This window comes from Balaenoptera musculus, chromosome 13 (genome assembly GCF_009873245.2).
Source record: "Balaenoptera musculus isolate JJ_BM4_2016_0621 chromosome 13, mBalMus1.pri.v3, whole genome shotgun sequence".
In the NCBI taxonomy this organism is placed as follows: Eukaryota; Metazoa; Chordata; class Mammalia; order Artiodactyla; family Balaenopteridae; genus Balaenoptera; species Balaenoptera musculus.
Genome location: NC_045797.1, coordinates 89,513,628 through 89,540,521, shown reverse-complemented (window position 1 = coordinate 89,540,521; position 26,894 = coordinate 89,513,628). Strand labels below are relative to the sequence as shown.

Genomic DNA, 26,894 nt, shown 5'->3' with positions numbered 1-26,894 from the left:
ATAGCCACATGTGGCTAGTGGCTACCATACTGGACATAGTAGGTTCTCAGTAAATATCTACTGAGTGAGAAACCGATGGGAAGGCTTCTCACTGGACACTGAGGGAAGCTGAGTAGGGGACAGGGAGGGAGGGGCTGAGCTTTGGGAGGCAGCTCACAAAACTGTGACTGCAAGAAAGCCCAGTCTTCTGGCCCAGCCACTCAAGGGAATACATGCTGTATACTTACAGCAGGCTCAGACTCAGCCGCCCCTGAAGGACAAGGGTGCTGCTGGGGTGAATGTCTCTGCTGACCCCTGTAGCTGAGCCGCTGCCGGCATGAGTAGCTGTTGGACCTGCCGGGTCTGCCCGCCTCCGAGCAGAGAGGTGAGCCCGGAGGCCAGGTCGGCGTCTGCAAGGTACTGACAACTCCTTCACACACCCTCTCCTGCATCCTTATCACTCTCTATAATACGCAACGTTCGAAGATGACCATAAATGCGTTTATATGTTTCTCACACAGTGGAAACTTCAGAGTGCCAGTATGATGACTCATGAGATCACGGCAGCTCATGCTTTAACCTCCTTGAGTTACTTAAAGTTGCCAATCAGCCTCCAGGCTTTGCTATTCTGCAGCTACTCTACCCGTTTGGGTGTCTTGGTAGGTCTTTTAGTTGCTGTAGCTTTTACAGTCCTTTTGATGTTAACTTGATTTAAACAGCGTTTAGTCTTTTGTGTCAGGTTATTCTAGAAAATTGGTTACCTGCCACGGAGTTTCCGGAGTTTCTGCAGCGAACACATATATAAAATATTGTGTATTACATGCTCTCGAGGCCAATTTCCGTGTTATTTTTAATGGTCTTTTGCTTGACATTTTCACGTCTTCAATTTTAATACAAACAGGGGACAGGGTCTCAGAAACTGAGAAACACGTTTGGCCGAGTGTGCCCTGCTCACAGCCCTCTTGTTACAGCTGCCGACAGGAGACAAGGATGTAGGATGAGACGATCTTGGCTCTGGCCTCTCCCCGCTGAGGGCGATGCTCGTGGAGACTAGAAAGGCCACGGTCACTTCCGAGGCTCACGAGGGGTTCTTTGTGGTCTCTGCTCTTGTGGGTGATATTTTTCCTGTGTTGCTTGAAGAGCCTCAGTGTGTCAAGGATAAATAATTATTTTGGAATAAGAGAGATTCTATTTGAACATGATTCTGGAGTCCTGGGTTCTACTGTCAGCTCGGCTAATGCCAACACCACTCACAGATCACTTACTATGTGCCTGGTGTTTGCTAAAATCTTTACATATACGGATCCATTAAACTCTACAATGACCCTGTGAGACAGATGCTACTATAATTCCCATTTTGAGGGGCAGATCCTGAGCTCCTTGCTGAAAATCTCAAGGCTGAGTAACACTAAACAGGTGTTGACACCCTCCCCGCTCCCCCCGTCTTGGCTTCTGATCTCTAAAGAGGGAGAGATGCTGGGCTCCTTCCTCACTGGGCTCTAGTGAGGATCCATTGACACATTTGCTTCTCTGACATCTATCATGTGGTAGGTAGGCTCGCCATAAATGCTGCTGAATGAATAGATGGATTCATTTGTTCAGGAAACGTTCCCTTGAGCACTGCAGACACAGCCCTCACTTCACAGGACAGGAGCAGAGAGAGTCACCCTCATGGAGAGGACGGAGGGTCAGGAAGGCTTCACAGAGGAACTGATACGGATGGGGCAGGAGAGAAAGACACACAGAGAGAGAGACAGAGAGAGACAGAGACAGAGGGTAGTGTGACTGCATCCGTGGGATGGCGAGGGACAGCCCTGGAGACAGAGGTGCCCGTCACAAGGCGGTCAGTGGGAAGAGTTCAACAGGGCGTCGTTTTCGCACTATAAACACCCTTCCTGTGGCTGCAGTGTGGTGAAGGAGCTGGAGGAGCCCAGGCTCACACCCACTGATGTGGAGGATGCGGAAGACTCGGGATTTTGTTGGGTTTTTTGGTGGGAGAGGGGCAGGAAGATCAGGCTGACTCGGGTGGGCTAAACGTGAGCTGTCCCAGCTTCCATAGCAGCAAGGGGGTGGACTCAGGAGAGAGGTCTGGCTGGCAACACTGGTTTGGGGTGGTCAGTGCACGGCGGGATGGAGCTGGCTTCCTGGGGAAGAGTGGAGAGAGAGGACTGACAGACCCCTAGGAAGACGGGCATTTGAGGAAAGGGAGGGGGGCTGACGGAAGGAGACGCAGAGGACAGAGGACTGTCCAAGTGCCCTGAGGGCTCCGAGGAGGCCTGAGCTGGTCCCCTGGGGCTCCCTGTCTGGCTGGAGGGGGTGGGAGCAGAGAAATCTGCAACCCCGGGACAGCACTCGGAGCCCCCGGGAGGCCACAGGAGTGGGAGAAGAGTGACCTGGGCAAGGATGGATGTCGCAGCAGGAGGTGGGTTTTGAACCTGGCCTGGAAGGCTGGGCCGTATCTACGCAGACGGCAGAGGGTCCAGGTCATCACACACGCGGAGAGTCTGTGAACAGCATCAGAGCTACATAAACACAAAAGCGACTCTGCTGAGAACATATACTTAAGTAACTTGCTCAAGATTACACAGCTGTTCAACTTTGGGCAGCTTATTTAATCCCTACCAGCCTCAATTTCTCCATCTGTAAGATGGGCACAGTAATGCCTAATTCAGACTCTTGACAGCAAATGAAAAACATAAAAATATATATAAAATACCTTCTGACTATGTGGAAGGTGCTCCGGAAATCTGAGCTCTCTTTTTGTTATTTTCTCCCTCCTCTTGTCTTGTGTACTGTTGACATCCCTCTTTACCGCTGAACTTTTAAAGGGGTCCTACATGTCTTTAGAATATATAAAGGTATTTAAAAACTCTGCAGAAGTAACTTACTTCACTGAATTATTCAATTAAATGGCTGGCATTCCAGACATCTTCCTGATATCTTTTCAACAACATATATATTAATAAAACCAATTCAGTTTTGACTACATATTGACATATTTCCTTAATTTTGTTCTTTTATTCTCCGTAGAGTATTGTAAACAAGAGTCAGACTGATTTGAAAGTATATATTTTTAAGTTAAATGTGACATAAATGTTCTAGGCATTGTAAGACATTCAGTGAATAAATTTTCAAAATATTTACTTGACCTTATGGCTTTAGAGAATTAAAAAAAATCTGTTTCTGGAAGGCAGAGACTTGCTTTATGGGTTTTCTTTTTTTATCATTTTAAATGATGTAGCCTGTAATGAAATACTTATTGCCTTGAATGGCAGTTTAAAGATTCAAATAAAACATAAAATAATCACTGTGTAATTTATTTTGACTCAAGAAGAACACTTCCCCAGGGGAAGGCAGCAGCCTGGTGGGTCCGTGGTCCACAGGGCTGACGTCCACCAGGGAGGATGGGTGGAGACACAGAGAAACTATCACCCTTTTCCCAAACCCGCTTTCCAGGAGATTTGGTTAACTGACTGCTGAGACTGTTTCTTGTATTTTAAAAGAAATCGTGAAATTCTTACAGTATGCCCCTCCCATTTTTCTTTTCACCTGAAATAACCTGTGTTTCTCTGTTCTTCCAAAGTCAAAATAATTCAACTAAAGCAGCCCTGGTATGAGCGTAGCGCCAGCAGCACCTGCTTTCCCCTTCCCCCTCCCCTCCTTCCTCCCCTCCTTCCTTCCAGCCCTACTTCTCTATTTCTTCTCACGCTGACCCTCCCAGACCATGTAAAGTTCTGCTTTTCCCATAAAGTCACTCCTGGTCAGTCTGGAATTCAGGATCCTTTGTCTTTAAAAACTCTGCACTATCAGATACTTAGAGTCATTTTTGTAACTATATTGTTACTGGCTTTTTCATGTGTGTTCATTTTATCATCTCAATTTAACTGTTTCCTCCTTGACATTAGGGTGTGCCATAGAAGTAATTATTCTAAATTGCCACTGTGCCAGTGAAGGAGTGGGTGTTCAATACATTGCTTTCTATTGATTGATATTACTGATGACTTTGCTATGAGCCTCCTGGTCTTCAGGTTTGTTCCACCAGTACCCGGCTTTCAACGAAATGCTTGCCCTCGCCTTTCCATCTGCAAAACAGCATTTACTACACATGCCACCTATAAGACTGGAAGGGGGAGAATGTTGAGAATGTCAGATAAAATCACCCCAACAGCCAGTGTACTCCTTGGCAGTGAGATCGACAAATTAAACTGCTCTATAAATTCACTTTGATCCTTCCTATTTGAGCTAAAAATCTCGGATGGTTAAAAGGGTTCCTGAAGTGGCCAGTTCATGACGGCCTGGGGAACCACGTGCTGGGCTACTCCTAAGACAACACTCTCAGAACAGCAGAGTCTGGAGGAGAGAGGACCCCAGCAATCACTCCATCTACCCCTTCACCTAGAAAAGGAAGAAGCTAAGGCCAGAGAGAGTCAGTGACAGGCACGAGGTCAGAATATGACCGGACTTTCCACCTGCTACGTGAGCACAACTCTGCCAGGTGAGGAGAGAAGCCTCTTAAGCGTCCTACTTACATCAGCTTAGAGAACACGTCCAGAGAGGAAACTGCTGGAAATGAACACCGCGCGTGCTTAGACTGTCAACAGCGTACCGGCTTCCACTTTATCGGTCTTGATATTTACAAGTTGACAAGAGTGCTCTGGGTCACATTTAACAACAACACAGCAACACGGACATTTTGGTCTGCATTTAGTCCAGACGAATTCAACACTGGAGGCAGCAACTGTGACATCATTAGCAAGTGATTGTTCCACTTTGTGCTAGCACAGGTACTAGACACTGCAGCAGTACTTAATACCGTAGCAAGAGCCGATGCTGCAGGTATACTTAGTACTGCAGTCATGCTTAATACTGCTGTGATACTCAGTACTGCTGTGATACTCAATACTGCTGGATGCTCAACATTACAGAGACATTCAATGCTGCTGTGATACTCGGTACTGAAGGGATACTGGGGAGGTCCTGAAGTTGCGCCAGTACTGCTACCTTGAATTACAGTAGTTAAGATTGATAGGAAGAACCGAAAAGACAAACCACAGAATGGGAGAAAATATTTGCAAATGATGCAACCGACAAGGGATTAATCTCCAAAAGATACAAACAGCTCACAGAACTCAACATCAAAAAAACACAGAACCCAATCAAAAAATGGGCAGAAGACCTAAATAGACATTTCTCCAAAGAAGACATCCAGATGGCCAAGAGGCACATGAAAAGATGCTCAACATTGCTAACTATTAGAGAAATGCAAATCAAAACTACAATGAGGTATCACCTCACACCTGTCAGAATGGCCGTCATCAAAACCTCTACAAATAATAAATGCTGAAGAGGGTGTAGAGAAAAGGGAGCCCTTCTACACTGTTGGTGGGAATGTAAATTGGTGTGTAGCCATTATGGAAAACAGTATGGAGATTCCTTAAAAAACTAAAAATAGAGTTGTCATATGATCCAGCAATCCCACTCCTGGGCAAGTATCCTGAAAAAGCTATAACTCAAAAAGATACATGCACCCCAATATTCAGCACTATTTACTATAGCCAGGACATGGAAGCAACCTACATGTCCATTGACAGATGAATGGATAAAGAAGATGTGGTACATATATACAATGGAATATTACTCAGCCATAAAAAAGAATGAAATAATGCCAGTTGCAACAACATGGATGGACCTAGAGGTTATCATACTCTTTCTGTTTCTCATAAGTGAAGTAAGCCAAAGACAAATATCATATGATATCACTTATATGTGGAATCTAAAAAAAAAGAGATACAAATGAACTTATTTCCAAAACAGAAAGAGATTCACAGACATAGAAAACAAACTCCTGGTTGCCAAAGGGGAAAGATGGGGGAGAGGGATAAATTGGGAGTATGGGATTAACATATACACACTACTGTATACAAAACGGGTAAACAACAAGGACCTACTGTATAGCACAGGGAACCACATTCAAAATCTTGTAATAACCTATAATGGAAAAGAATATGAAAAAGAATATATATGTATAACTGAATCACTTTGCTGTACAGCAGAAATTAACACAACATTGTAAAAAAGCTATACTTCAATAAAAAAAAGATTGATAGGAAGAACTGAGAATCAAACTATATAAGAATTTATGATTTTGCCATTTACATCTTTGCCCCAGGGACCAATATATAAGAAAATACATGCAAATGAAAAATTAAAGATTTCTTACTCTTCCTCAAATACGTACTAGAGTCCTCTTTTTCGGATGTTCTAGGACAGAGTAGTTTGTCTTTCTATGGCTGGTAAGAAATTATTCAATTGTGGAATATTTAAAATTCAGGTAGTTGAAGCACTGAGATGTTTATATGTTCGACTCGGTTCAGGTCGTGCAGGAGGTCCACGAGGGGCCTGGGAAGAAGAGCCAGCTGTGCTCATCCAGCCTCGGCGAGGGCTTCCCAGCTTAGGAGTTAAACCACTGCCTTCAGCTCAGCCATCGGTTGGATGTAAATGATGCTACTATGTTTTATTTGTCTCCATATTTAATAGCACTAAATAGATGAGAATTTTTCTTCTTTTCTCTCAGTTTTCTCAGGCAGTGCCCACCTCCCTTCCTTGTGAGTAGACAGATAATTCTCAGTCCTGCAGATGCAAAGGTTCTCAGGCGTTTTGGCTGGGAACTGAATACTGGTCTGGACCAGAAGAGCTGGATTTGAAGCCTCCTATTAATTGTGTGACCTTGAGGGGGTCGCTCCATCCCTATGCGTCACAGGTCCTCGTCTGTAGGAGGAAGGGGTTGGTCAGATCCCCAGGGGTCTTTAAGGGCGTTTTCTGGAACCTGGGCTAGAGACCAGGTGTCTCGGGGCTTCTGTTCCCTGGGGTCTCCCTGTCCGTGGAAGGCTTCTGTGGGCAGGGGCCTGGGGGCTCAGCTGCTTGCCTGATTGCTAAGGGCTCTCATTCCAGGATTCCACGCTGTTTCCGTTCATGGTTCCTATTGCAACTGGGTTCCTCACATCTTTTTTTAATAGGTCATTCTCATTAATTAAAAACTATCAGGTACTACGAAGACATGAGTGAGGATCCGTGTACAGAATGTGGACCCGTTGGAGAGCATTAGCTTCTCAGAGTTTGAAGGATGCTAACGCGACAATTGATGACAAGAAAAGTGAGAGGTGTCACATGGCCCCATTGCTGGAAAAACGGCAGCAACAACAGAACCTGAAACAAAAGGCTGCATACAGGTCCCTTCAAATGAATGCACGGAGCTTCCCAGGGCCACATGCCTTGCGATGCGGCTGGAACTGACGTCAGCCCCCTTCGCAACGACCAGCCTGCTCAGACCACCCCGCTCCTGCCCCCTCTCTGTCTGCATCTGGGCTGCACGTCCCTCACTGAAGGGAACTCCAGCACAGAGGGCTTATCCCAGCCTGGGATGCGGTCCAAAGGCCGGCGGCACGGTGGAAAGTGGGCAGGGCTGGGGATGGGAGGCCTGGCCTGCCGACCAGTGACCAGCCCATCACCTGGACCCCAGCAGAGCACTCGGCCTCTGGGGTCCAGTTCTCACTGCACAGCACGGGGCAGACAGAATGTTCTCACACACAGTAAGGTACATGCAAGCTGCTCACGTGTGGAGTCGACCTCGGACCGCAGAGGACGTGAGATGAGCGTGAAATCGTCGGTCGTGCAACATAAACCACATCGAGCGTGTCTTAATGTTTTGTCCGCCTTCCGGCTCCTGCTCCTTGTACTGAACCTTGGACCCGAGGACGCAGGACCTGAGTCTCCCGGCCCCTCTTCCTCCTGGTTCACCCCCCCTGCGGCTCTGAGTCCTGCTGTGTCCATGCCCTGAATGTCTCCAGTGTGTCCTCCTCTCCCTCCAGTCTGCCCCTGCCTCAGGCCAGGCTGGCTTCTGTCCCCCTGGTCACCAAGAGCTTTCACTCCTATCTCCTCCTCCAATGCACTGACTTCCTTCCTTCCCCCCTCCATCCCTCCCTCCCACCCTGTCTCTCTCTCTCTCTCCCTCCTGAGAGGACAAAACCTAACCGTGCCTGTGCACATACGGTCCTCTGTGACCCACTGGGCCACATCCTGAGGCCGGGGCTTCCACATGCCCTTGTCCCCATGGGGTACCTTCCATGATCGGGATCTTCTTATGGCCACAGCCTCCTTCCTGGCTGTGCTTTTCTCCCCCTGCCCCCGCTGGGGGCGGCCACAGTCCCACTGAGGACCCTGCCTCCTCTTCTGGCTTCCCTGGGCCCCCCCACCACCCGGCCTCATCAGGCTGGCTCCCCTAGGCCTGAGCTTCCCATGGGCTGGCGCTCCGTGTCTGGGCCTGGTGCTTCTCTGCTCGGGCTCCGAGCCCATCTGACGCCGGGGATCCGGTCTGTTACTACGCGGATCTGGGCACTTGGCACAGTGCCGCTTAACAAAGAGCTCAGAGTCACCAAGTGAAAGGGTGACTGAACACGCGAGCCCTCCCGCCATCCCCTCCCCTGAGGGCCCCCTTCCCCCCACCGACCAGGTGTCTGTCATACATGTGTATCCGCAGGACAGCTGGCCTCCTCAGGGGAGGAATTGCTTCCTTCCCGTGATGCCTCTGTGTCCGACCATGGTCCTGACTCATGGTGTGGAGGTGATAGATGTCAGATGGTAATCAAGAAGACTTCCTCCAAGGAGAAGACAGTAAGATCCTACTGGTTATAAATTTAGGTAGAACTGAACCTAACCCAATCTCTTTACTTGTAGAAATTGTTCTTCTATCTTTCCAATCACTTTCCCTCTTTCATTACGTCAGTAGCAACATCTTCCAGCAGGTACTAAATGAACGGCCACCCTGAGCCGAGGAAAGGATGCCTTGGGGAGACAAAGAGAGACATTTCCTCTGTCTTCTGAGGAGCTGATGGTAACCCATTTAGGAAGAAAATTTTACATCTGGGCAGAAGCTGTGCAGTGGTGACAGGTGCCTAAGAAAGTTTGTGCGGATCGAAGATCCTGCTTCAGATGTTGTGTTTCGAGTGTGGGAAAGAGATCTACTCTTTAAAGGGAAGTTGTGATGAATCCTTGTGTAAATAACACAGGATGCAGACGAAACACGGGTGAAATCTGAGGTCCTGCCCGGCTGGAGCCAAAGCTGGGACTCAACGAAACTCTTCCAACTTCCATTTTCCAAGATGTTGCAAGTTGGGGATGTTTGTGTCCATGCCGTTCCTTGGATAAAGGTGGGCATGCATAGTGCCCAGGAGGGAAGTGAGATGATTTGGCCCTCGGGCCCTGTCCCCTGCTCAGTGTTTGGGGGCGCACGGCGGAGGGCTCACGGGAGGAAGGCTGTCACGGGCGTCGTGTGTCCAGTGCTTCTCCCAGGGCCCTTCCTTCTGTCTCCCTGGTCGTACCCTCCCCTGCATCCTGTAGGTCCGGACGCATCGCTGGCATGGGCCACACATCATAGGTCAAAAGGCAGGGTGTCCCTTTGTCCCCAAATGTTCCTTCTGCACAACTGTTGTGTGTGCAGTGAACACTCAGTGATTAGCTCAACAGAGCATCTTTGAAGCAGTCTGTAGGGTCCCGTTGTACCTGGCCACAGAGGTGACCACGTCTCACTTGCCTCTGCGCATTTCCCTAACGAGCGCTGTACTTTCTGAGATAAGGCAACTGGGCGAGTTTCCCCACCGGGGAGGAATCCAGCCCCTCCCCCTGCTTGCTCCTTCCTGGTCTCAGGGCACCGTCTACACGCCCACATCCCCCATGTGTACGGTAACTGGTAACCGTCCGTTTGCCTTTTGTGTCGTTGGCGCGTGTGTCTAGGGATGGTTGCCAAGGGCAGGGCTGTGCCGAACGCCGCCCTCGGTTGGACCCCAGGGCCTCTGCACGGCAACAGCCCCGGAAACGTGCGCTCGCCCGCTCCCGTCTTGCTGCACCCACACTCTCAGGGGGCGCTCTCGACAGCCACAGCCAAGGCCGCTGGCTGGGCCGGAGGAGCACAGGGCAGTGGAGACCCTCAGGCCCTGACGCAGAGCCTCTGCCGCTCTTTGCTGGCCTGAATTTTTACCATTCTAAAATCTAAAGACACTTTTATATAACGTTCAGGCACGGTTTCCTCCCTCAGGGGCTCTGTCCCCGCCCTGACGCACTTGGCTGTGGCTCTGGTGACCGGACATTGGCTTCTCCTCTGCTCCTGGGCTTGGAATGTTGAGGCTGGTGGGTGGCGAGAGGGGGGACCAGGTGACCGAGACAGAGAAAGAGAGCCTTTCACCTTCTGCCTGGCACGAAGCATCGCCCCGCTGCCTGGAAGCCTCTTCTTTACTCAGCTCTGGAGGGTCTCACCCCGGGGTCAGTCTTGCGGGGTGGCAGCTGGGGTCCAGTTCACCTGAACACTGACAAGTGAGGCCATTTAAGAGGAAAAAAGTGTGGCTTAAATTTCAAACCATGTCTTTTTCTAGAATTTTCTGGCATTAGCATTGTTTGAAAAATTACCAATTCTTTAAAAGTTTATCCTTTCACAAAAACATTTTTTTTTTTAGTAAGAAGGAAGTGTTTTAAAAACAATTATTCCATATTATTTGCAGAAGGAAACAGGGGCACCTTCCCTTCTGCTGCTGGGAATGCAAACAGGTCCCATCTTGCTGGAAAGAAACTCTTAAAACCATTTCCGTCCTCACGTCCTTCAAGCCAAGTCTCCTCCTTGTGACAAACTACCCCAAAGAAGGAGCCAAAAGCCACAAAAACTATCTGCAAAGACACTTATCACACATGATCTATAACATGGAAAAGCTAAAAAAAAAAAACCTAAATAAATAATTTCCAATAATAAGAGTTGCATAAGTTACAATATCACTATAGGATGGAAGTTAGCCGTGAAAATTAAAATATTTAGTGACATCAGAAAAGGCTCATGTTATAAAGTTAAATAAAAATTTTAAAAATACAAATTTACACCTATAACATGAGACTAAGTAAAAAAGTAAAATGCATTAAAAATCCAAGGAAGGGCTTCCCTGGTGGCGCAGTGGTTGAGAATCTGCCTGCCAATGCAGGGGACACGGGTTCGAGTCCTCGTCTGGGAAGATCCCACATGCTGCGGAGCAACTGGGTCCGTGAGCCACAACTACTGAGCCTGCGCGTCTGGAGCCTGTGCTCCGCAACAAGAGAGGCCGCGATAGTGAGAGGCCCACGCACCGCGATGAAGAGTGGCCCCCGCTTGCCACAACTAGAGAAAGCCCTCGCACAGAAACGAAGACCCAACACAGCCAAAAATAAATAAATAAATTAATTAATTAAAAAAAAAATCCAAGGAAAAAGTCTGATGTTCTGGGCAAATGTCTCATTCCCTGAACGGAGCACAGTGGCAAGAGCGAGACAGATGTTCATGAAAATCTGCCCCCACTTCCACTCTTCTTTCTTTGTAATCCCATTTTTAGTCCTTATTTAAGAAAATGAGCATTTCCCACCTTTAATCCTAAGTCACCTTTGTGCCCATGCAGTATTTCTTTTGGTTTCTGTTGTCAATAAAAATTCCCTGGGAGGATCAGTTAAGACAATTTGAAAAGCAAACTCCTTTTTATCTTTTCCAGGTCCTGAAGTTTCAAAGCTGCAAGTCCCAGGCCTTCTTGCCCCATTTCAGGGAGAGGCCGCGGCCGGGCTGTGCGTGGGGTCCAGGGGCAGCACCCATGGGTGGCCTGGTCCAGGGATACGCAGGCTGTGCGTGGGGTCCGGGGCAGCACCCATGGGTGGCCCGGCCCAGGGGTACGCAGGCTGGGTGGTGCTGACGCCTGGCAGACGGGGCTCCAGTGAGAGCCTCGGCCCCCGAACCCCCTCCCCTCTGCCTACACCATCACTTATTAGAAATCGCTTTGGGTTAATTTAAGAAGCATCTCTGGCAAAACCATGCTGCCTCAGGGAAAGTTCAGTCCATTAGTCACTCAAGGTGGTGGCTTTGTCGTAAGCATCTGATCAGCGTCTCCTGCGATGGGGGGCAGGCGAGAGGCTGTGGTCCAGAGAGTCTGTTACTACAGTAGCGGTGGGGGTCCCTCTGCCCCCTCCTGAGGGCGGGGTCTGCTCCCAGATGCAGCACCAAGAAGCCGCTCCATAATCAGCTCCCCGACACGTGCGTGGACCATGGCGAGGCTGCCTCGGTCGCACCGCGGGCGGCACAGCCTACACCGGAGACCCCGGCTCCAGGATTGGGGTCTGCCCGGTCCTCCCCAGTGGCCGCTGCTGCCTCCCTGCCCTCCTGGCTCTCAGCCCCGCCCTGGTGCGGGGGTCCAGAGGGCTCTCGGGGGGGGGCGCGCAGACAGTTCATTCAGAAGCACAACCGCCATGGGATGGGCTGGGGGCTGGCGGGGCGAGTTGCGCATCACTGCATCCTAACGCATCACTGAGGAATCAAATTTCTTCCGAGCTGCTCACTCCCCTACTCTCCTCCCCAGACTTTTAGGAGATGCATCCACTCCTGTGGGAAGCGTATCCCTGGCCATGTCAGATACAGCATTGGGTAGTATTCACGGCCCGCACAGCGGCTACTAAATTACAATGAGTGGATCTTTTAAAATCTGCTGAATTATACAGGGGGAGCTCAGAGCTTTCCCTTAACAGGAAAGAGAAGGTGCGTTTATCTTCCTGCTCCCAGGTCCACAGGGCCTCGTGGAGGCTCACGGGGCCCAGGTAGCCCTGTCTGAACGAGGGAAGTAAGCCCTCCACGGGTTGTGCACAATCTCCAGGGCGCGTCCAGATTTTCTTCCAGCCGAGGCGCTCTGGACTTTTACTGCCCATGTGCTCCCAGCCACCAGTCTCTGCTCAGGCCAAGCATACAGGGCAGAAACGGCCGGTGACCACAGAGCCCCACTGGCCCAAGGGACAGGCACAGGGCGGGGCTGGCTGGGGGCTCGGAGCAGCCAGGAGCCTCTGCACCCGCCCCTGCACACGTGACCTGAAGCCCGTGTTGGCTCTGGGAGGGGGTCCCCTCACGGGACAAGGCTGAGCCTCCACAGCCCTGACCTGTCCACACCAGGCCGTCCAGTCCTCCCCCAGACAGATGGCCACTAAATATTTCCTCGACTGCCAGCTTCACACATACCCTGGCTTTGTTTGCTGGTTGCTCGCCCGGGACACAGTCTCTCTTTGCATTACCTGAAAGCCCCACTAGAGCAGGTGACTGCCCTTGGCACACACAGGCTTGTGCCCTCGGGAGCCGTGACCTCACACTCGGGGGGCATCTGAATCCCCTGGGGGGGAGGGAAACAGACAGCGGGGCCCCTGCCACAGCTTCTGAGTTGGCAGGTTTGGGGTGGGGCGTGGAGCCAGGATGCTTCCTTTCCAGGAAGTTCCCAGGTGATACTGACGTTCCGGGCTTTGGGGAGGACACCCTGCCTGAGCGGAACTGATTCAGCCTTCAGTCCAGGGATGGCTTGGCAGTCAGAGGGCTCAGGCCCGGCTCTGGACCCACTGGAGCACCAGAATTATGAGGACGGTGTAGGTGGCTTATCCGGAGCTCCTCTTCGCTGGACCTGACCCCTCCGGCCTCCTCTGGACTTCGGGGCCCCGGCAGGCAGCCCTGGGATGAGGTGAGAACCAGGTGTGGGGGTGATTGCTGGGGAGATGCCAGACGACTGGGCAGAAGTGAATTGACCTCAATTCCCAGTTTACATGGACAATTCATTCTGTACTGTTTAAGGCAGTATGCAGTGGGGTTTCCATTTTTCTGTAGTTGGAAATGGTCTAAGTCACACAGAAACTTTTTCAGATGAAAACACTGCAATCTCATCAGATTAACATTACAGCTAAGAGGGCAGAGCTTCTTTCCTCTAACTGTCACCAGTTTTAGCAGGAAGAAGGTTCTGGAGTTTGGGGGTTCAGTTGTTTCTTGGGGTCTCATCTTGGAAGCCCTGTTTTCTCTTCAGGACAGCAGATCGGAGAAGGAGGAGAAGCAACCACTTTGCAGAAGGACAAAGGCCATCCTCGGGACTCCTTGGGCCTCTCAAAGTGGGTATAAGTAATAATACTAACGACGTGATTGCTCTCAAATATGGATTTGAAAGCTGGTCGCAAGGCTGACTTCTCTGGCATCACTTGTTCTGACTGCAGATTCCAGGCACCTGGAGTTGCTGCCTAGACTTGTCACCTGGAAATGCTGGACTCAGCGTGAGGGGCTCACACGTCCGCCCCGTCCACCCTCCCCCACCATTCACACCTCTCTCAGGACCATCCAGCAGCCGCTGACTCTGGGCGTCGCCTCTCCCGTCCCTGGTGGTGCGGATGCGCAGGGAGCCCATACACAGGTCGCGGAAGACCAGCTCGGGGCTGCGCAGCCAGCCATCGGCAGGTGTGCGGGGCTCCCGGTTCACGATCGCTCAGCGGGTCAGCCCCCCCCACTCCTCACCCTCACGTCAGGACCCCCTCTCCACCCACCAGTTCTGAAACATGGCGGCCGCGTACCTGCTAGAATCCCAGCGCAGACGGTGGTCGTCGGAACCGGTAAACCCTGACGGTAGCCGTACCACACACCGATTCCTACTGTGTATTCTGGAGATGTCTCAAAGCCATGTTTATATATCTTTAATCACTAGTCAATAAATCAGACCGAGATTATAATTCCTGTGTTTAGTTCTTAACCAATACAGATTGTAAATATTAGAGACTCTAAGTATACTTATGTTTTAGTTCCTACCTGAAAATACCTATATTCCTCCTCTATGAATGTGGAATTATTTTAAAAGCATACTGAATTTTATAAAATGTCAAAAATCCACCCTGAAATGCATTACCTGTTTTATTTGCGGTTTTAAATACACTGAATCAGTCACACTGTCTTCTGAAATATGTAACAGACCCGGCCAGGGCCAGAGATCTGTCCATTTGGGCAGACACGCTATAGACAGGCAGCAGGCACATTGTGTTCTTGGGATAATGGCCAGGAAGCTTTTTTTTTTTTTTTAAAAATAGAGGATTTACTGTGACAATGAAGGTTAACTGCCACCACAGTCTGGAAAGACCATGCCTGAATTTTGTGTTTGCACACATACAATTCACAATAAACCATCAAGCAATGGTGAGCCTGGGAAACCCACTTGCTTTGAATCTCCACTTCAGACAGATAAGTCCCGAGATCACAACATTTTTGCTCTCTCTGCAACCGGGCAAGCTATCAAATTAATGTTAAAATAGGTGTGCCCTAACTTCTGATTCATAATATCAGTGGCAAAGAGTAAAAAGGACAGGCATGCCGTAAAGTTTATGCATGGGGTGATGCACAGCGATGTCTCATGAAGAACGAAGGGGGAGTTGTTGATCCTCGTGCTCCTGGCTGGGTGGCTGCGTGCTCAGAATTCTTCATAAACGCCCCCGAGTGTGCCCTGCTGCAAGGCAGCCATACATTAATTAGAGCATAAAGCCGACACTGCAGTGTCTCCACGCACCCAAGTGGATCTTCATTTTTCACATGCGGGACCCTACTAATTAAAATCAGCTTTGCAATTAAATGTGGAAAATTGTGTTAAACTTTCAAGCGTGGTTAGAAAAAAATGCAATTATTTTTAGGGTTTTTTATTTTAATGCAAATGGAAATTCTACCCATGTGAAACCAGTAAAAGGGAGGTATAGGGATCCCTATTTCTCTTTCTTCCTCTCTGTCTCTTTCTTTCTTTCCTTTTTGATTATCGATTCTCCTCTCAGTTGCACGTTGAAATGCTCCACTATCTCTCCCAGTGCCTGGCTCTCTTCCAAGGCTTTTAGTGAGAGCTCTTTGTCAAGGCATGAATAATACAGCCCCCAGGCTGCTGGCAGCAGCCAAATGAGGCATGCATACATCAGGAAGCAAGTCCTCAGCTCCAGCTCCAGAACAAGCTCCCGTGAAGACAGGCAATTATTCACCCGCGGCTGCCGCCATGGCAATCACACTGGTGGGTGCAAAGGTATATGAGATGGAGAAAAATCTGAAGAAGGAACGTGCACCATAAGCCAGAGAGAATTTAATAATTTTCTAATAAAAAATAAACCTACCATTTGGAGCTTTTAATTTTAAAGTTTCAAGATAAATTGATTTGACTCTGAATTTTCTAAATGGGGAAGGATTTAAATATAACACCAAAGCCATCCCCTGACTTTTGGGGGATTGTTGCTTGTGCAAGTCTCTCAAGCTAGATTTCGGATCAAATATCTCACCAGAACCCTATGCTCAACAAACAGTAACTTAAAAAACAGCTGTGAAGGGTAAGTGTAAATAAAATCCATTAAATTTCGGAAGTAAATTCAGAGGGTTCACAAAACCAATGATGTGAAGAATGAATCCACATTAAGGGTTCTCTTTCCCTCTCCCTCTCTTTCTCTCTCCCTCTCACTGGAGGCTTATACAAAAATCACCATTCAGAAAGAAATAAGTAAATCCAATTAATTCCAAATGGTCCAGTATGTATATAACTATTATAAGGAAGGCTAAAATTCAAATTCCTCTACATTGTTTAATGTTTATTAATCTGAAATAGATACTAATATTTTTTATTATTCCTATTTCTAAGTTTTATTGGGACTTTGATGATGAATTTAGTGCCTATATATTCACCCCTTTGTAACATCAAGTTGCACTGTATCTTTAACACAAACAGTATTTTATATCAACGCGGGGAGAAAAAATTGTGAATATATGGCATAGAATGTTCAATCTTAGTCAAATGCTCAGGAGTAGATTTTTGCAGAAATGTTTTGACGTTCCATATTTTGGCTCCTATCTTAATATCCATTCATCTAACTCTCTGGATTAATAACCAATCTCTTTTTCAGGTCTTTGAACCAAACTAAAAAAATTATAGATAGAGTGACTTGTGGCCCCCTGTCCACATGTCTCCATCCATAAGACGTTCATCTTCAGTAGAGGGGGGCATCACCAGGACATGCAGAGGGCCCAGTCCCCCAAGGCGCCCCCTCAGCTCGGGGTCTGGCGTCGGGAAGCGCTTCCTGCCCTCAGAGCCCCAGGCCAAGGGTTGGGTCTGCATCCTTCACACCTTGCCTGCCTGCGGCCTCTAGCCAACCAACCAACAGCCCAGCAACTTCCTAAACTCCAAGTGCATGGCCTCCACGTATTCCATTTTTTTCCTGCTGCCCAGGCTGCAGGCACATGGAAAACGCTCTTTTTTCACCCATAGGTGTTTTAAATGCTTACAGGTCACGAGTCTGCCTGAACACTGGGAAGGAGGTGGTCCAGGGAGGAGAGTGGGGCATCTAGGATGCTCCCTTCCCTGAATTTGGGCGTCTAAGAACCAAACGCTGGAAAACTCACTTAGGATGGCGGAGGGGTAGTTTTGCACCTGCAAAGAAAGCCTGGGATCGGCCCCTGTGTTTGAGATGCAAACTTCAGCTACCCATAAATACCAGTTTAGAAAAGACGTGTGCACTCAGAGCAGTGGACTGTCAGGTGTGCGAAAGATGTAAGATGTGAGTGGGAAAGAAGAGGTCGGATTTGCTGTATACAGAAAAGACTGAGTCGGTATTTTGCTTCATGACAGGAGAGTTACTTCTGGCCCTGACTGCAAATCCATGATGTTCTGTCATACTTATGTGCTAATAATATAAAGCCTAAAAAAGTCAGAGTCATGTGTCTAGATACTAATGATGTTTCTGAAGATAACGGCTGGTGATCTTGTTCTCTGCCTGGAGGCCTGGCCCTGTTCACATGCATCAGGGCAAAAAATATTGACTGAGCTCGGATCCCTGCTGGTCAGTGTGCAGGGATTCAAAGAAATGGAACTTCAGTGCCAGGAGGGTAGCCCCTCGGAGGAACTGGTGTGCTGCCTGCATCAGATAACGAGGCTCTGTCATTTGTCTTCCTCTTGTTTACCTTGACTGCTCAGAGACTCAGCACTGAATGGAATACTGTATCAGAACTCCTGATACACCCTGGGTTTCTGGTAAAATTATGTTTTCATTTCCCTTATGTTTTTCCTAATTTATCTCTTTGATTCAACCTTTAACTGTGCAGTTGTACATGTGTTTATCAGGCACCTCAAATTGATGGTGAACTATTAACACAAATAAATACCCATGAATAGATTATCTTTAGTTCAAGGACATAATTTTTGAATAAGGCAGACCAACCAATAAAGTAAGTATTATAACTTTAACTCCTACCTCTCAATTTTTAACCAGGATCTTAAATTGTGAATGCCTTGTGAATTCAGATTATTGTTTAATTTCACAGGTCTTATCTGATGATTGATCCTCCTCTATCACCTATTCCCCATTTCTTACAAATCCACAACCCTACCTCTATCACACAGGAAAAAAGCCATCAGTCTTAGAAGCTATCATGAAAAGCCAAATCCCCGTTGAAGCAGCAAGGCCACCCACCAACGTGCATGCCCTCCAAAGCAATAAGAAGGTACACTGAAACTGTGATCAATATTTGATTTCCTTAGAAATTTTCTTGTGTTCAAAATAAAGATTACCTAAGAGGCATCATTTTACCACTTGATATCAAATTTCCTAAAAATTTTATTTTTTATTTTTTACATTGTTGATTCCCCTCACCAGCCTCCAATTAATTTTTGCATGTCCAAATAAATAGATACTTCAGTATACTAAAAGAATGCCTTTTTATTTGGCTGTGAACTGGCGTGATATGTGAGTAAAATGAAATTGTAGCCTTAACGGGAATATATTCATTGGAAAATGTATCGTTAAAAGCCCGAAGTAATGGGCAGTTTCATCAAGACCCAGACTGAGGCTGCTGCTCTTGTCCTATTTGAAGGGGCCTCATGTGCTCCGGTATCAGCAGGGACAGGGCAGAGGGCAAGGTGACACCTGTGTTGGTGTGGGCGGGTACTGCAGGTATTCATGTGCATGAGCAGCTGTCAGAGGGGAGAAACTTTCATTTAGGAAATCTTTTAAATATAGAAAAAAACAAAGCCAGATATAATTGAAGTCTCACAACTTTGAAATCGCACTAGTCAGAAGATACTGATGCATACACGAATCTTATCTACGACAAGGAGCCCCTGTTCAGTCTGAGCAATTCAAACGTCACCCCTTAGTTAAAAATTGCTGATAATATACAGACATTGAAAAATAAAATTGAGAAAGCCTCACTTGATACCTGAATGAGATTCCTTGGAGAGAAGTCTTATCTGTGACATAAGTTTTGAATGGTAGTTAGTTTTACATAACAAAGTCTGCAACTCTCTCATTTTAAAACCCAGGAAATTTGAAGTCAATGCATGTTAAATAATTCACCCAAAGCCCCTTGGGTGATTAGTGGCAAAGGGGAAACTGGGCCCAGTGTCTGTGTACTGGGTTCCCACAGTATGCCTCCCCATTCACTATTTCTATTAAAACAGTGGGAATTCCAATAATTGCAAACACTATGACTCATGGTAAAAAATAACATTTTAAATTAAAAAAAATTGAAATTATTTTTGTTGTAAAATTTTCCAATTTGGCTGTTTCTGTGACTCCTCTCTAAAGTTCCGCCTACTTCACTCCTGAAAAATTCAGGGTGTTCTGTGCTCTCAGCGGCGTCAGGTCTCAGAGGAGGGTGGGGCCCAGCTGTCTTCGAATTGTTCCCAGCCTAAGGCTGAGCATCATTTTCTGAGCAGTGGAGGAGATCCCAGGGAGAGCTGTGCACACACACTGCATCCCACAGGGCCCAGCAGCCCACAGCTCTAGGGGACGCACCTTGGGTAGGAATACAAACGCTTGAAACAAGTCTTTGGGAACTTCATGATTTTTCCAGCAAAAGTGTGGTTATGACACCCAGTTAAAACTAGCTGACACCTAATTAAAACTTTTTAGTCAAATTTAATCATTCCTTCTAGTAGCAAAATAATCAAGTTTAACTATTGTCTAGTGAAGAGATGATTAGGGGAAAAAATCCACTCATGGTTGGCTAACTTGTTTTCCATTGTAAACATAAACAATCCAGTTTTGAAAAACGAATTTACATATATACTCCTTCATAAAATAACAAATAGTTAAAAAAAACACATATTTAAATTAGATAATTCAATAATTTTTCACAATCAAATAATAATATAATAAATTAAATATAATAATTTAAGTCACAAAATTCTCTTAACCATGGCCTGTCGTTCCTTTGGTATGAAACCATTTCATCATGGAGGCCCACTGAAAATTCCCTGCCTCCTTAAATGCTAGCATGGGTGTTTTGGAGTAATTTGTAATTTTCCCTTTGATGTTGCTAAAGGGCAATCATAATAATTGCTTGATTTCATCCGTAAATAGTGTTCAGCTGAAAAGGAAAGAAAGTGGAAAACAGCGAAGGACGGTCACCCTGGGGTGCTCAGGGCACCTGCTCCAGCTCCCGAGCTTTGGGTACCTGGGCCTGGCCCCTGATGGCTGCTTGGGCTGAATGGCCTCAGTCCTTGCACACTTGTTTGTGGGAATTAGCCAAAAATGTGTCATGGCCTGTAAACATTTCTAACTCATCATAACCCAAACCTTCCACTGAAAGGTGAAGCTGCCTTAATACCACAGGGAAAGGGATCTCGGGAGAAGTGAATCTCAAGACTGAGCGAGCTGCACGTGACTCGCAGTCTTGGTGTGAAGGATGCGATTCCACTGTGGCGCATTTTAGCAGCAGTTACCTCCCTATCCTGTGCTCCAAGTGTTGCCACCTCTGTCACGGACATGAAATCCGGGTATTTACGAGCATCGTCTCTAAGCCCCAAAGCCTCACGAGCGTGATCTGTCTGGACTTTCCCCTCCTGCTCTGAATTTCCCCTGCAGCTTCCGGGTGCCAGGCCTCGACCTCCCTTCCCAGGACGAGCCGAGTGCCCACAGGAAGATTAGGAAGTTCACGCTTTACTTTACCACCGGATGTTTACCATCCTGAGCTACGGAAGGAGAAAACGAGGAGGAGAAATATGGCTCCCAGTGACGTAGGGGAGGATCCCAGGGAGCAAGTGGGGAGAGGTGCAAGGCAGGTCCCCAGTCGTCACCCTTGGTGTGGGGTGAACGCTGCCCCAGAAGGTGGTCAGAACGTCTTATAACAGCCCCACGTCCGAGGAGGACAGGAAAGCTTCCCCAAGATGGTCCCCATTCACTGTGCCCAAGCGTCACTCAGCATGGCGTGAAAAGCCGAGGCCTTACCTTCTGTGTCTCGCATATTTTCCGCTGACGTGGCCACTGCCGTCACAGCCAGGGGTGGGACAGCTGCAAGAGGAAAGGGTGGGTCACTCAGGTGCCACCTGGACGGGAGGGAAGCGGGGGATGCCGACAGACAGGGAGGACTGGAAACTGGGAGGAGGGGGCTGGGGTGCGGGCCCTGGGTCCTCCGGGAGCGCGGAAGCCCTGTCTCCGCTGCGACGCACAGTCTGTGACCGCTGCTGGGGATGCGTCCTGCCCGCTATCTGCACAGGCTAACTGCCCATCCCGTTCACTAACCTGAACAGCTCCTGTATGGCCGGCTCCACAGGAACTGCAGAGAGAGGAAAAGAGACAAACTGATGATCGATCCCAAGAAGCCCTCTTCCACAGACAACTACCGAGAGGGCGGTGTCCAGGCCGGGTCTGAGGGCTTCTGCAGGGTGAAGGGGACCCCAGCAGGGCCCCAGGGACCTGGAAGCAGGGACGTACCTCGAACCCCTTTGGACCGCGTGCGATGCCGCTTCTCCTCGGTGTCCACCTCCATCTGGGGAGAGAGGAAGGCGGTCAGCGTGCGCTCCTGCTGGCCATTCAGGGACGGTTTCCCTCTGTGAAGGGGTGCTGCTGGGGAAGGACCAGGCAATCTAAAGGTGTTGTTTAAAAATAACAAAGCAGACCTCGTCTTGCAGGGCCCCCGCAGTGGAAGACTTTGATTAGGACACATCTGGGTCGGTCAGTCTGAGTTGTACTTTGTACCAAGAATATAATGGATAGGGCTGAAGTTTGCAGGAAGGAAAAAAATGCATATATTAATGTCTAGATTCTCCTTGTAGCTGAAGTGTTTAACCTGATTGAGGAGTCGCGGCGGGGAGGAGGTGGGCGTCACAGAAGGACACGTCTTAGCGTGCGGGCTACTCTAGCCATGGTCTGGCCCTGGGGGACGATTGCATCCACCTTGATCTAAATCGTCAGGACGCTTTCCAGGGTCACAGCAAGGCTCACACTTGGAGATGACAGAGTGTTTCCATCTATTACCTTGCAGGGTCCTCACACGATTCTGTAAGGGAGGTGTCTTTATTACACTTCCTTTACAGCTGTGACTTGCCCAAGATCATTCAAGGGGCAGCTTTGGTGCAGGGTCCTGAAACCAGCCACTATCTACACTTCCTCTTTGAGCCACGGGAACATACTGCCAGGTGGGTGAATGGGAGTAATTTATACACAGCAAAACCGCATTGTGGGAGAATTCCACTCAACGCATCAGACGGGCTGACAAGAGATGATCAGTAAAGACGACAGCTGCTCTGACCAGATTCCAGCCTGGACTGTGTCATTTTTCACTCTGCCCATTGTGGCCAGAGCTGCATTCTGGGCAGGAGGTGGGGACATCGTAAAATGTCATGTATTGGGGGGCGTGTGTGGGAGAGATGGATTGGGAGTTTGGGATTAGCAGATGCAAACTAGTATATATAGGATGGATAGACAACAAGGTCCTACTGTAGAGCACAGGGAACTATATTCAGTATCCTGGGATAAACCGTAATGGAAAACAATATGAAAAAGAATATATCTATCTATAACTGAGGACAGCAGAAATTAACACAACATTGTAAATCAACTATCTATACTCCAAAAACAGCAACAAAAAGTCATGTATGCACAGTTCATTTCCTTCACAGTTTACGACAAGAAACGTCAGAATTTGGGAAAGAAGACTCTAGTTGGACAATTATGGCTCTGCTAGGTGACATTATAGAAAAGACCTCGGTGGAGCTGCTATTGAAATAAACCATCAGCAAGGCGAGATTCTGCACAGAATCGTAACGGCACGCTGGCAGCTCCTGCTTTAATGATCATACCAATTGACCAACAAATATTTATTTATTACTCTTGTGTGTGGAATAATAAAAATACCTATAATAAACAACGTGAGTTCATTTAATAAGCTTCATATCTTAAAGGACGATGTATCTGCACAGACATAAGATTTGCCAGATTTAATAACCTAAGAAGAATTTCAGGAAAGGAGGAGCCAATGCGAGGTGAATCGCTGAGGCGGAATTTCTCAGGGAAAGCTGAGATACTTCAGGACGATTAATTTAGGTGTAGAAGGAAGAAGGGACTTACACGTAGATCCGTGTATATAGATACATGCAGAGGCTCAGCTGACATGCAGATACTAGAAACGCGTGCTTGGATGAACGCGCCGGTGAATGAGCTGGCGAATCCATTTGCTGGGGAGATGGTGGGTCAAGGAGATGGCGGGAACAAGGTGGAACCTCGAGATGACGGGCTTGGCGGAGCAGGGAGCGCTTGGCCACAGGGAGAGTGGGAAGGGCACCTTAGGGGCCTGGACAGACCTGGAGGGTCACTACTGACCCAGCGGATAGACAGCTGTTGTTGGCTCTTGAGCGCGGGAGGGATCCCTCGCCAGCATATTTATAAAGAAATGAATTCAGCAGAGCGCAGAGGGGAGCAGAGTGGGGCGAGAGGAGACAAGAGGAGGCGACCTTCCCGGGAGGAAGGGCCTCCACCAAGTCGGCCTGAGTCCTGAGATGCAGCTGACCGGGGAGGAGAGACGCAGGGAGACGGAGAGGAGCTGGGAAACGCTTCAAGGAGGCTCGACGTGGCGCGCGGTGCCGGGCCTCCCTGGGTGGCTGCACGTCCTCTGTTGCATCAGCCCCACTCTGGGTGTGGAAGCCCGGAAGGCAGACGCAGTGTGAGTCAGCAGTACCCCGGCCGGCACATCACAGCTCTGAGGCGGCTACTGCACCTGGAAATCCTCTCCAGCGCTAACAGTTTAGCAAAGCGCGCAAACAGGGCCCACACGCCCCGGGGCGACGGGTGACGGAGGAAATGCTGGGTCCTGTTCTGTGCAAGTGGAGCATCTCCTGACACTGCACACCTGTCGTAGGACCAGGGATGCAGAGACGACGGGATGGAAGCCTGTTCTTTAAGGAACTCAAAACCGAGTGCAGACGTTGTGTCAGGGCACTGAGAACATAACAGAACACAGACGAGCCGAAGGTAACCCTTCGGGAGTTGGACAGAGGCTCCCAGGGGGAATCAAAATAGGCGCCGTTTTCGAGGAAAATTGCAGGTTTCAGGTTAAAAAAGGGTTGGGGCAGATGTTCCAGGCAGAGGGAACAGGACGTGCAAAGGTCCTGGGGCACAGGCACGTGGGGAGTCCCGGGGGGCCTGGGGGTGCTCGGGGTTCACTGGGGGGCCTCCTTCGGCTGGCGTGGGCTCCTCGGAGCTTCAGGGGGACACGGCCAGTCACGCTCGGGAAGCCCGTACCCTTGCCACGGATGCTCGTGCAGCATCTGAAATAAACTCCGGCCGTCGCCCAGGAGAGGGCTTGTCACCAAAAGGGCATTGAGGCCATCGCTCTGTGGGTATAAAGTCGAAAACCTTGGCTTACTAGCTGATTGCTCGTATGGTTGCCTAAGAATTATTTTATTTTTTACATTTAAGTTTTAATCCATTTTTTTTACATATAGAGGGCATCTATTTTCTTCTAGATGGACAGTTAATTCTGCCACTAATCCTTCAATTAATAAATACTAGCTCCACCCCCGCCCCAACTAAAATGCACCCTCTTGCTGTGCTAATTTCCCACCCCCGCTGGGTCCCCTTGTGGACTGTTCTGTGCCACTGCTCTGTTTATTCCAGGGCCAATCCTGTTTGAATTCCAGGCTCTGTAGTGGGTTTTGCTCTCTTGTAAATAAGCCTTTAAGGTTGGGATTAACATACGCACACTACTGTATGTAAAATAGATAACCAACAAGGACCTACTGTACAGCACAGGGAGCTATACTCAATATTTTGTCATAACCCATAAGGGAAAAGAATCTGAAAAGGCCAGGTAGCAAAACAGATTCAAACGTCCTTTTCACACTCACGTATCAATGTCCGGAAACTGCCAGTGAGGTTCAGATTAAGCAGAAAGCATACATTCACAGTGGGAAATGTGAGGAGGTGTTTTCATTTTCCAAGTCTACACCTGGGAGTGTGGGCAAGGCCCCCGACTCCTGCAGGCCCCCCTGCCTGCGTCCCCACTCCTGCCTGTTTTCACCCACCCTTTCCCACCTGACGGCGTCTTCCTTGGAAGCATCAGGGGAGCTGTGTGTTTGAATTTGCTCCTCCGAGGGGTCTGAGACCTGAGTTGCAGGAGCTTCACTGGTGATGCCTGAACAGTTCGTAAGCAGCACTTTCTAACCTACGGGCTCTGGTCTTGCCTGGGCCTGGACAGAAGCAGCCTGGTTACCGCTGCCTGGGTTTCTGATTCCCGCTCCAGTGATTCACATTTAGAAAAATCATCCTTAAGGAACGACTACAGCATTCACTCTTTTATTTTTAAGCCCACTGTTTATTTTAAAAATAAAGAGAGGTTTTCTTAGGAGCTTACAATGGTTTTATACTTAAAGTCTAGAATTTAAAAAATTTACTTTTGAACCAACAGACGCCATCAGAATGACTCACTGAAGAGAGGGCAGTGAATTATGTTGTAATATGTAAACTTGAATCTGGAAGCAGGATTTATTTTACTATTTGATTTCCCCCCATCCTCCCCACCAGTAAAATGCACACTCTGGTCAGGTTGAGCCTTAGTGAAGATAACAGTATTAACCATACCAAAAATCGCAGATTCGTAGATTCCTTCAAGCCTTTGGAGGCTGAACAGGCTCCAGGCCACAGCAATGCCCCTGGGATGTGGGGTCCTGGGACCGCGAGGGCCCGTCGGTGTCCTAACCCATGTCTCCATGCACCGTCACCGGCTCTCCCTCCACAGGGATGGGGCAGGGGGACCCTCGGGCCGCAGTCTCCGTGGTGGGCAGCTGGGGCTTGACTCCCTCCTCCTCCCCAGCCACTCCCCAGTCACTGGGGAAGTAGCTGTCACTTTGTCACCAGCCAGGCCCTACCTTTCACCTGCTGCCACCCAACCTGCGGTCACTCACTGTTCATTAGCATCACCGAGGAGGGAAGATTGCAGGCAGGCGGCAGCCCGAGTTGTGTGACAGTGAGAAAGTCGGGGAAGGTATAATGAAGGGAAACTAGAAGCGCTGGCAAAACCAAGTGTGCAGATCAAACTGCGTGCAGCTGTTTCCCGAGAGCTTTCATGCCCGGGGTCACCGTCTCCTAGGTAACCGAGGTCTCCTAGGTAAACGAGACCCGGCTCCACGCAGCTCCACGTGATGGAAGCTGCTTCCTCGTCTCAGTTCAGACGCAGGGAAGTTTTGGTTCATAAAAAAACCCACCGGGAAAGATCAGCGAGAATTGGAGATTATGTATCGTAGTAATCCTTGAGTAGAGTTTTAAAAAATACTGTAACAATTTAAAGTGTTTTCCAAAATATGACATTTTCTGCTTTTTAGTGAATTTAACGTAGTGCAAATATGTTGAGATTGAGGATTCCTATCCAATATTTATATTAAGAGAAAGGATAGCGTTATTATCCAAAGGTTACAAAATTAGAAGAAATAAAGGGGTTTATGGTCCACGGTTTATAATTTTTCAGTTTAGTTATCCCACCTCTTAGGATGGAAATAAGGAAAAATTAGACAAATAAAACACAGGCAAAGCCTTGGGTTTTCCGCTCCTAACTTTTCCTTTGCTTCCTCCTCTCCTTTTCCCGGTCACGGAGGAGGGTACCCAGTCAACTCCCCTCAAAGGAAGGAGACCGCAGCTCCCACCGCTTCAACCCAGACGCGCGTGTTTGCAGAGGGATGGCTGGTGCCGACAGAGGCAAGAGAGACTGAGACGAGAAACCAGGAATTCTCTGGGCAAAGACAAGAAGGAAGCCGCCGGCCGCTGCCCGCGGTGTGAGCGGGGCCTCGCCCACCTGA

At 48.5% G+C, this 26,894-nt stretch overlaps 1 protein-coding gene across 10 annotated transcripts in view; it reads right to left on the bottom strand.

Annotated features, from left to right (window-relative positions):
* MYT1L (myelin transcription factor 1 like) overlaps positions 1-26,894 on the bottom strand; it is a 406,818-nt gene that overhangs the window by 116,753 nt on the left and 263,171 nt on the right. For all 10 annotated transcript variants that reach the window (XM_036873928.1, XM_036873935.1, XM_036873927.1 and 7 more), the window contains 3 exons: positions 21,541-21,595; positions 21,349-21,382; positions 21,055-21,117 (listed from right to left, as the gene is read on the bottom strand). In XM_036873928.1, the coding sequence (XP_036729823.1) occupies positions 21,055-21,117; positions 21,349-21,382; positions 21,541-21,595 (152 nt within the window). The remainder of the gene's footprint in view (positions 1-21,054; positions 21,118-21,348; positions 21,383-21,540; positions 21,596-26,894) is intronic.